At 46.5% G+C, this 11466-nt stretch overlaps 1 protein-coding gene across 1 annotated transcript; it reads left to right on the top strand.

Annotated features, from left to right (window-relative positions):
• Window positions 1–1366: 1366 nt before the first annotated feature.
• LOC139839241 (uncharacterized) lies at window positions 1367–4543 on the top strand. The gene is made up of 4 exons (XM_071829293.1): window positions 1367–1616; window positions 1714–2000; window positions 2169–2696; window positions 3329–4543. Exons 1-4 carry the CDS (start codon window positions 1367–1369, stop codon window positions 4541–4543), a joined length of 2280 nt encoding a protein of 759 aa, XP_071685394.1.
• The last annotated feature ends 6923 nt before the right edge of the window (window positions 4544–11466 follow it).

The raw sequence follows: 11466 nt of genomic DNA, 5'->3' as shown, positions 1-11466 counted from the left end.
GCGGGAGGCTAGGGCTGACTCGGGACATATAAGGAAACCTCCAGATTGGAGGAGGGACTCTTCGCATAATCGATCGGCGACACCCATGGCGGCGCCTGTAGCAGATAGCGGTGTGTCGATGGCTGAAGAACGTTGTGACGACAACTTCGGCGACCCGCAAGAGAGTGCGGATCGGGCAGAACCTGATGCTCAATTCGAAGAAGAGGAGGATGAGATCCTGGAGGAGGTCGACTGGATTCGGCCGGTGGAGATTGAGGATGACGATGAGGATGAAGCGGACCTGGACGCTGCTGTTAGAAGGTGGACGGCTCTAGCGCGTTATGTCTCACGCCGCCGGTATAGTGCTCGTACCATGTTCAGTGAATTGGGTTTGGTATGGCGCACAGAGTATAAGATGACGTACAAAGATCTTGGGGATAACATGTTTCAGCTTGATTTCTATGGAGAGGCTGATTATAAATTCTTTATTAAAGGAGGGACCTGGTACCATCGCCATGATGTTGTGGCCGTCGTTCCGTTCGGCCGGGAGGAGTGTGCGGCAGATGCTAGACCCCTAGCTTTCCCTATATGGGTTAGGGTTTATGATCTCCCAAGGAAGCTGATGACGAGGAAGAAATGCACGGCCCTGCTGGAACAACTGGGAGAAGTTTTGGAGGTGGATACTGATGATGGAGAGCAAGCAAGCAGCCCCTTTCTGAGAGTGTGCCTGTGTTGGCCAATTCGGCAGCCTCTGGTTTACACTTTACCGGTCTCTAGGAAGGAGAGGGTTACTAGACATAACATCCGATATGAAAGGGTTCCGAATTTCTGTTTCCTCTGTGGTCGCATTGGCCATGCTCGCAAAGAGTGCAAGCTTGAGGTTGTTTCCCATCCTGGTCGTCGGTATGGGTCTGAATTGAGGGTCTCCCATTTCAAGAAATTTGATGCTCGTCGCTTTACGGTTAAGGGCAGGAAGCCGTCTGCTGCCCGTAAGCTCTTTGATGATGAAGATGAGAGTATCTTCGGAGGTAGTGACCGGCCGTCATGCTTGAATTCACCGGCTGCATCTCACGTTCAGTCTCCGAAACGATCTAGGAGCAATCGTCGAGCGTCGCTGCCACCACATCAGGGGAAGGAGGGTGACAACAAAAAGGAACAAACTGAGGCAGACAAAACGGCGCACGAGGATCTTCTACGTGACTTGCAGGATAGGCTGCAAGTCCGCGAGTCACCGGTGAAGAGTGCACCTACTCCACACATGTGTAATGCAACGGCGACTGAACGGGTAGCCAAGATGCAGGAGGTCACGTGAAACCTTAAACGCACTTTTGATGGGGTGCGTGAGCTGAGGAAACAGTGGGAGGAGAGGGTCACCAAGGAAAAATCCATGCCACCAAATAGCAAAGAATCTGAGGATACGAAGGGGCAGGAACCATCGGTGAACTCACCGTCAGTTAAATCGAAAGTGTCTGAGAAGGAGGAGGCCGCTACTTCAGCTCACCATATGGAATCAAAACGGTTTTCTGAAGTCACAGGCATAAATTATCGGATATATAAGAATCAGAGGGGCGCGGTTAATCAGTTGAAGATCCGTGAACTCTTTGGAAACAAGGGTGGTGCTGAGCTCCGCGCAAACAGTATGTTGAGTAAGAGAGTGGCTGGCTTTGATATGGCTCATGCTCACGAGGAGCGAGAGTCCAGTTTTGAAATCCTTCTTGGTCCTCAACGCATCAGGAGCGAGGCCCGACATGAGCAATGAGTATTCTAGGCTAGAACTGCCGGAGGCAGGGCAATCCCCGGCAGTTCAAGAGCTCGTCTGTCTTATTCAGACGCATCACCCCAATCTCGTCTTTCTGTGCGAGACTAGACAACATCCTGATCGTGTGCGAAATCTGAGATATCGCTTGGGTATGAAGGGTTGTTTTGCTGTTAAAGGAGACGGCTCTGGTGGTGGCCTGGCCCTCTTTCATTCAGAGGACATTGTGGTTGACTTGCTGTCTTTTAGCCACCGACATATCGATGTACATATTCAGGGAGGGCCGTTTGGGGCCAGGTGGAGAGGGACGTTTGTGTATGACAAACCAGAACCGGCCGAGCGTCATAATATGTGGACATTTTTACGCCGGATCAAAACTGAATCTTCTGAACCATGGATGTTGCTTGGTGACTTCAATGGAGCGATGTGGTAGGCTGAACATTTCTCTAACTCCAAGCGGTTTGAACGCCAGATGATGGATTTCAGAAACACGCTCTCCTTTTGCGATGCGCACGACTTGGGTTTCACTGGAGTTCCCTGGACTTTTGATAATAAACAAAAGGGAGATCGCAACGTCAAAGTCAGACTCAACCGGGCGGTAGCCTCGCCAGCATGGTCGCTACGGTTCCCCGAGGCCAGGGTGCAACATCTGGTCTCTTCGCGCTCTGATCATTGTCCGCTCATGCTGTCATTGTTTCATATTCGGGAGGCACAAAGGAAACCTGCTATCAGGAGATACGAAATTATGTGGGAATGTGAGCCGTCGCTCGCTGCTACTGTTGAGGAAGCATGGTCAAGGCGTGTAGGGGTATGTGACCTGGGTGATATTCGCTCTTCGCTTCGTCAGGTTATGGGCTCCCTGTATGATTGGAGGAAACATCACTTTAAGCCTGTATCCAAGGAGATCGACAGTAAACGGAAGAAGCTGGAAGCTCTAATGGCTTTATCTGATGATGAGAGTGTGCGTGCTCGGCAGCAACTCTAGTGCGAGATGGACGAGCTGCTCTATCGGGAAGAGTTAATGTGGCTACAACGGTCGCGAGTGGCTTGGCTTCATGAGGAAGACAAAAATACTCGGTACTTCCATCGCAAGGCCTCCTAGCGTAGGAAGAAAACCGCATAAATAAGCTGCGACGGGAGGATGGTTCATGAACCGAGGACCCCGAGGAGATGGGTGCTCAGGCAACCTCTTTCTTCCACCAGCTGTATACAAGAGAGGATAGCATTGATCCAACTGAATTACTTGAGCTCTTCACACATCAAATGAATGCTACCTTGTGCGCTCCATTTTCAGAAAAGGATATCAGTGACACCTTATTTCAGATTGGTCCTTTGAAGGCACCAGGGCCCGCCGGTTTCCCCGCGCGTTTTCTTCAGCGTTTTCTTTAGCGCAACTGGGATCTAATCAAGGAGGACATAGTCAAGGCAGTACAAGCTTTCTTCAGCTCTGGTGTAAATGAGACGGCAATTGTCCTTATTCCGAAGAACGACAACCCTGAAGAGCTCAAGGATTTTTGACCTATCAGCCTATGCAATGTAGTGTTTAAAATCATCTCTAAATGCTTGGTTAATCGCCTTCGCCCCCTTCTACAGGACATCATCTCCCCGATGCAGAGTGCGTTTATACCAGGCAGGCTCATTACGGACAATGCTTTCATGGCTTTTGAGTGCTTCCATGCAATACAAAGTAACTCGATAGAGCGGTCAGAATTTTGTGCTTATAAGTTGGATATGGCTAAGGCTTATGACCACGTGGATTGGTGCTACTTGGAGGGTGTAATGACGAAATTGGGCTTTCATAGCACATGGATATGGTGGATTATGCAGTGTGTCACCACCATACAGTACTCGGTTCATCTCAATGGACATGTGTTGGACACCTTCACGCCTACACGCGGGCTACGCCAAGGCAATCCTATCTCCCCATATTTGTTTCTCTTCGTTGCTGATGGCATTTCCTGTCTAGTGCAGCGAGAGGTTGAGGTTGGCCAGATGAATGAGCTGAAAATCTTCCGTCACGCCCCTGGCATGTCTCATCTTCTCTTCGTTGATGATAGCCTCCTTTTCTTTGAGGGATCGGTCCAACAAGTCATGGTCGTCAAGAACATCCTTGACCGCTACGAGCAGTCTACAGGTCAGCTTGTTACTTTGGGCAAGTGCTCGATCATGTATGGACGGCGAGTGCCTGAGCCAGTGCAAGCGGAAATCAAGCAAATTCTGTGTTATGATACTAAGAGCTTTGAAGAGAAGTACCTCGGCCTTCCAGTCCCAGAAGGTCAGATGTGCAAAGGCAAGTTCAAATCTCTGAAGGAGCGTTTCCAAAAGAGGTTGAGTGACTGGGTGGAGAAATATTTATCAAGTGGAGGAAAGGAGGTACTCATCAAAGCTATTCTGCAAGCCCTACCTGCCTATGCGATGAGTGTTTTCCAGTTCCATGCTGGACTAGTTGAAGAACTGAACCAGATGATCCGGGATTTTCATTGGGGAGACGAACATGAGAGAAGGCGTATGCATTGGCTTCACTGGGACAAATTGACGCAGCCAAAGCTGAATGGCGGCATGGGTTTTCGAGACTTTCGAGTATATAACCAGGCTCTCCTAGTTCGACACTCTTGGCGGTTACTGCAATTCCCGGATAGCCCATGTGCTCGGCTTCTCAAGGCGAAATACTACCCTTCGGGCCATCTTCTTGACATTGCTTTTATCAAGGAGGTGTCGGCGACATGGAAGGGCGTGATGCATGGTCTGGAGCTCCTGAAGCAGGGTGCTATATGGCGTATTGGATCAGGCTCCATGGTGAAAATCTAGAGGGATAGCTGGCTGCCACAGGCACATAATATGAAGCTTTCTGGGATGAAAGAAAGGTGCAGACTGAAATGGGTAGCTCAACTGATCGACCCGGCGATGAACACATGGGATGAGACAATTATTCGGCAATACTATCTCCATCACGATGCGGAAGCCATTTTACAGCTTAAGCTGCCTCAACGAAGGTCGGATGATTTTGTGGCATAGCTCCCAGAACCTTCTGGCATGTTTATTGTCCATGGTGCATATCGTCTAGGCATGCAACCAAAGACGCACTCTCTAAGCAGGGGACAAAGTAGCTCGCAGCCAAATGGTGAGCGGAGTATATGGAACCTGATTTGGAAGAAGCCTGTTGATGTAGCCCCGCTCACCGACGACACTACACCAAGACCAACAAGTCCCCCAAGTGGACCAATGACGCGGACTCGAGTTAAAGCGCTACATGATAAGGTGAACTCGCTCCTCACTACCCTCGATCTCGGTACCCCATTGGATGGAATTCTACCTCATGCCGATATGCTTTGTGTCATTAGGTACAAGGTGCATCAAGACCCCGGAGAGGAGGACGCCCCATGGTCAAGAGAAGGAGAGGAGCAGCTGGACGTGAAGATGGACATGGAGCGGGACCCAACGTCATCCGAAGCGCGCGAATGAAGGAAGAGAGCCAGCCGGCCCAGGACCCGATCGACCGGCCCCAAGACCGGACCACCCGGTCCCAGACCCGGTCAACCGGGCGGCACGCCGGACTCCCCTCGGCATCAACCGGGCGTCGCACCGGGGCGAACCGGGCGGGCATCTGCGACACTTCCGTTGGCGCCCGGTCCCCGGCCCGGTTTGGACCGGACCGGCCGGTCACAGGTCCGGTCTGACCGGCCCCCGGACGGGATCCGTTGGACTGCCTCTACCAAAACTGCCCAAGTCATCCACTTATGTACCTTTCTGACCTGTGGGCCATGTAGACCTATATAAGTACCCAGGACGCCCCTTTTACTCTTTAGACATAATTTGAGCTTAAACACTATTTTGAGCTTTGTCTCCCTAGGGTTAGATCCCCTTTGTAACCAAGGCTACTCTTGTTGAGGATTTGGATATTTGTGAGTGAGATTCTAGTGTGCTCCACTCTCTCTCCCTCACCAGTCTCCGTCTCCAACCCCAATCTCTCACACGGAATTCTACCTCGTGTCTCTTCCGGGTAATTCTATTGGCGTGGTCCATCGAGCCATGAGGGTAAGATTCGATTGTATCAGGTTGGTGTGCGTGTGTTCTTCGTCGTGTTCTTCGCGTTCTTCAACCTCTCCCTGTTTTCCCCCTTTGGATTTGGGTCAATCGCGAGATCGGGCCACACCCTAGATCTTAGATCTCATCATATGGTATCAACATCTTTTGGTTACTGCGATTTTGACCCTCCACCCACCCAATTTTTTTCTAGAAAAAAAATTCCAAAAAATCCCCAAAATAGCCCTAAATTGCCTTTGGACGGATCTGCGATTTTGTTGCGTTTTGAGTGGTTTTGGTCCTTGGATTCGGTGTTATTGTGCTTGATCTACTATTTCCCCAACTTTTAGCCCAATTCCATCGTTTTCCTTCGATTTGATCTTTTGGTTTTGGTTTGGGGAAGAACAAGAGAGAGAAACACGATGATCCGGTTGTGCAACCGGTTGACCGGCCCCCAGACCGGACCAGCCAGCCCAGCACCCGGCCGACCGGGCGCCAAACCGGACAAGCAGGCCCAGAAACCGGTCCGACCGGCCCCCAGACCGGGCGCCACTCCGTGCCCGTCCCGACTTCGATTTTTGACTAACACCACCACCACCACCACCAACATCGCAGGTATAACTTGCAGTTTTCCCTTGTAGCCCTCTTCCTTTTGCGATCTATCCTATCGAGCATTGCTTATCTAGTGTTGCGAGACATTGCACGTGGCCCCGATTGTGAGGTGTGTGTGTAGTGTGGAGTAAAGCTTCTAAGCAAACACTCGTGTGGCAAGATAGCAAAAGCAAGGCTAACGCTAACATAGTGCGAGAAAAAGCCGCAAAAACACAAAAAGAGTGCAAGTCGCACCATACATACAAAAGAGTACAAGTGCCACCATAGATACAAAAGAGTGCAAGTGCCTGATGGCGTGTAACTCACACGTTCGTTGGGAACCCCAAGAGGAAGGTATGATGCGCACAGCAGCAAGTTTTCCCTCAGAAAGAAACCAAGGTTTATCGAACCAGGAGGAGCCAAGAAGCACGTTGAAGGTTGATGGCGGCGGGATGTAGTGCGGCGCAACACCAGAGATTCCGGCGCCAACGTGGAACCTGCACAACACAACCAAAGTACTTTGCCCCAACGAAACAGTGAGGTTGTCAATCTCACCGGCTTGCTGTAACAAAGGATTAACCGTATTGTGTGGAAGATGATTGTTTGCAGAAAACAGTAGAACAGTATTGCAGTAGATTGTATTTCAGTATAGAGAATTGGACCGGGGTCCACAGTTCACTAGAGGTGTCTCTCCCATAAGATAAACAGCATGTTGGGTGAACAAATTACAGTTGGGCAATTGACAAATAAAGAGGGCATGACCATGCACATACATATTATGATGAGTATAGTGAGATTTAATTGGGCATTACGACAAAGTACATAGACCGCTATCCAGCATGCATCTATGCCTAAATAGTCCACCTTCAGGTTATCATCCGAAACCCCTCCAGTATTAAGTTGCTAACAACAGACAATTGCATTAAGTATTGCGCGTAATGTAATCAGTAACTACATCCTTGAACATAGCACCAATGTTTTATCCCTAGTGGCAACAGCGCATCCACAACCTTAGAACTTTCTCATCCTTGTCCCAGGATATCAATGGAGGCATGAACCCACTATCGAGCATAAATACTCCCTCTTGGAGTTACAAGCATCTACTTGGCCAGAGCATCTACTAGTAACGGAGAGCATGCAAGATCATAAATAACACATAGACATAACTTTGATAATCAACTTAACAAGTATTCTCTATTCATCGGATCCCAACAAACGCAACATATAGAATTATAGATAGATGATCTTGATCATGTTAGGCAGCTCACAAGATCCGACAATGAAGCATAATGGGGAGAAGACAACCATCTAGCTACTGCTATGGACCCATAGTCCAGGGGTAGACTACTCACACATCACTCCGGAGGTGACCATGGCGGCGTAGAGTCCTCCGGGAGATGATTCCCCTCTCCGGCAGGGTGCCGGAGGCGATCTCCTGGATCCCCCGAGATGGGATCGGCGATGGCGGCGTCTCTGGAAGGTTTTCCGTATCGTGGCTCTCAGATGCGGGGGTTTCGCGACGGAGGCTTTAAGTAGGCGGAAGGGCAAGTCAGAGGGGGCACGAGGGCCCCACACCACAGGGCCGCGCGCCAAGGGGGCCGCGCCGCCCTAGGGTTTGGGCACCTCGTGGCCCCACTTCGTCTCCTCTTCGGACTTCTGGAAGCTTCGTGGCAAAATAGGACCCTGGGCGTTGATTTCGTCCAATTCCGAGAATATTTCGTTACTAGGATTTCTGAAACCAAAAACAGCAGAAAACAGCAACTGGCACTTCGGCATCTTGTTAATAGGTTAGTTCCAGAAAATGCACGATTATGACATAAAGTGTGCATAAAACATGTAGATAACATCAATAATGTGGCATGGAACATAAGAAATTATCGATACGTCGGAGACGTATCAGTATCCCCAAGCTTAGTTCTGCTCGTCCCGAGCAGGTAAAACGATAACATAGATAATTTCTGGAGTGACATGCCATCATAACCTTGATCATACTATTTGTAAAGCATATGTAGTGAATGCAGCGATCAAAACAATGTATATGACATGAGTAAACAGGTGAATCATATAGCAAAGACTTTTCATGAATAGCACTTCAAGACAAGCATCAATAAGTCTTGCATAAGAGTTAACTCATAAAGCAATAATTCATAGTAAAAGCATTGAAGCAACACAAAAGAAGATTAAGTTTCAGCGGTTGCTTTCAACTTATAACATGTATATCTCATGGATATTGTCAACATAGAGTAATATAATAAGTGCAATAAGCAAGTATGTAGGAATCAATGCACAGTTCACACAAGTGTTTGCTTCTTGAGGTGGAGAGAAATAGGTGAACTGACTCAACATTGAAGGTAAAAGAATGGTCCTCCATAGAGGAAAAGCATCGATTGCTATATTTGTGCTAGAGCTTTGATTTTGAAAACATGAAACAATTTTGTCAACGGTAGTAATAAAGCATATGTATCATGTAAATTATATCTTACAAGTTGCAAGCCTCATGCATAGTATACTAATAGTGCCCGCACCTTGTCCTAATTAGCTTGGACTACCGGATCATCACAATGCACATGTTTTAACCAAGTGTCACAAAGGGTTACCTCTATGCGCTTTGTACAAAGGTCTAAGGAGAAAGCTCGCATTGGATTTCTCGCTATTGATTATTCTCAACTTAGACATCCATACCGGGACAACATAGACAACAGATAATGGACTCCTCTTTTATGCATAAGCATGTAACAACAATTAATAATTTTCTCATTTGAGATTGAGGATATATGTCCAAAACTGAAACTTCCACCATGGATCATGGCTTTAGTTAGCGGCCCAATGTTCTTCTCTAACAATATGCATGCTTAACCATAAGGTGGTAGATCGTTCTTACTTCAGACAAGACGAACATGCATAGCAACTCACATGAAATTCAACAGAGAATAGTTGATGGCGTCCCCAGTGAACATGGTTATCGCACAACAAGCAACTTAATAAGAGATAAAGTGCATAATTACATATTCAATACCACAATAGTTTTTAAGCTATTTGTCCCACGAGCTATATATTGCAAAGGTGATGATGGAATTTTAAAGGTAGCACTCAAGCAATTTACTTTGGAATGGCGGAAAATACCATGTAGTAGGTAGGTATGGTGGACACAAATGGCATAGTGGTTGGCTCAAGTATTTTGGATGCATGAGAAGTATTCCCTCTCGATACAAGGTTTAGGCTAGCAAGGCTTATTTGAAACAAACACAAGGATGAACCGGTGCAGCAAAACTCACATAAAAGACATATTGAAAGCATTATAAGACTCTACACCGTCTTCCTTGTTGTTCAAAGTCAATACTAGAAATTATCTAGACCTTAGAGAAACCAAATATGCAAACCAAATTTTAGCATGCTCTATGTATTTCTTCATTAATGGGTGCAAAGCATATGATGCAAGAGCTTAAACATGAGCACAACAATTGCCAAGTATCACATTACCCAAGACATTATAGCAAATTACTACATGTATCATTTTCCAATTCCAACCATATAACAATTTAACGAAGAAGAAACTTCGCCATGAATACTATGAGTAGAAGCTAAGGACATACTTGTCCATATGCTACAGCGGAGCGTGTCTCTCTCCCATAAAGTGAATGCTAGGATCCATTTTATTCAAAAAAAACAAAAACAAAAACAAACCGACGCTCCAAGCAAAGCACATAAGATGTGATGGAATAAAAATATAGTTTCAGGGGAGGAACCTGATAATGTTGTCGATGAAGAAGGGGATGCCTTGGGCATCCCCAAGCTTAGACGCTTGAGTCTTCTTAGAATATGCAGGGGTGAACCACCGGGGCATCCCCAAGCTTAGAGCTTTCACTCTCCTTGATCATGTTGCATCATACTCCTCTCTTGATCCTTGAAAACTTCCTCCACACCAAACTTAGAACAACTCATTAGAGGGTTAGCGACAATAAAAATTAACATGTTCAGAGGTGACACAATCATTTTTAACACTTCTGGACATTGCATAAAGCTACTGGACATTAATGGATCAAAGAAATTCATCCAACATAGCAAAAGAGGCAATGCGAAATAAAAGGCAGAATCTGTCGAAACAGAACAGTTCGTATTGACGAATTTTATCGAGGCACCAGACTTGCTCAAATGAAAATGCTCAAATTGAATGAAAGTTGCGTACATATCTGAGGATCACTCACGTAAATTGGCATAATTTTATGAGTTACCTACAGAGAAAACAGCCCAGATTTGTGACAGCAAAGAAATCTGTTTCTGCGCAGTAATCCAAATCTAGTATGAACTTTTCTATCAACGACTTTACTTGGCACAACAAAACACTAAACTAAGATAAGGAGAGGTTGCTACAGTAGTAAACAACTTCCAAGACACAAAATAAAAACAAAGTACTGTAGGTAAAAACATGGGTTGTCTCCCATAAGCGCTTTTCTTTAACGCCTTTCAGCTAGGCGCAGAAAGTGTATATCAAGTATTATCAAAGGGTGGTGCATTCTCAGCGGGGTGTGGAGTTTTCTCAACCAGGCATAGTATATTAGATACATAAGTTTTAGCATCTCCCTTTTCATTAGTCTTAGGCGTGCTACTCTCATCAAACAAATTTTCAGGAACAAGCCAAGCATAGTTATTTTCTAGTGCATCATTCATAGCTAAGAGTTTACATGGTATTGGTGCTTTGATCTCCCCTCCATCATTAATATTATTAGTGTATCTTATTCTATCCATGTCCATCTTTTCAAGGAGACTAACAAAATTAGTATGAGAACCAAGCATATTAAATTTAGCAAAGACCTTTCTAGCCTCCCTTGCTAGACCACCAAATTCTCTAAGAAGGGTTTCTAAAACAAAATCTTTCTTTTCCCCTTCTTCCATATCACCAAGTGTGAGAAACATGTGTTGGATTATAGGATTGAGATTAAAAAATTTAGTTTCCAACATGCGGACTAAAGCAGCAGCAGCAATTTCATAGGTGGGGGCAAGGTCTACCAAGTGTCTATCTTCAAAATCGTCAACGGTACTGACATGGTTGAAAAATTCCTCTATATTATTTCTCCCAACTATAGACCCACGTCCTACCGGTATGTCTTTCGTGGTAA

Source organism: Lolium perenne, chromosome 4 (genome assembly GCF_019359855.2).
Source record: "Lolium perenne isolate Kyuss_39 chromosome 4, Kyuss_2.0, whole genome shotgun sequence".
NCBI lineage: Eukaryota > Viridiplantae > Streptophyta > Magnoliopsida > Poales > Poaceae > Lolium > Lolium perenne.
This window is presented reverse-complemented; position numbering and strand designations above follow the sequence as displayed.

Bases quoted from the DNA above. Each gene is read 5' to 3' on its own strand.
- LOC139839241 (XM_071829293.1), top strand. From the start codon at position 1,367: ATGCCACCAAATAGCAAAGAATCTGAGGATACGAAGGGGCAGGAACCA. The intron at 1,617-1,713 runs GTATGTTGAGTA...TCAACGCATCAG, and splicing joins TGCTGAGCTCCGCGCAAACA to GAGCGAGGCCCGACATGAGC. The intron at 2,001-2,168 runs GTACATATTCAG...GCGATGTGGTAG, and splicing joins TTAGCCACCGACATATCGAT to GCTGAACATTTCTCTAACTC.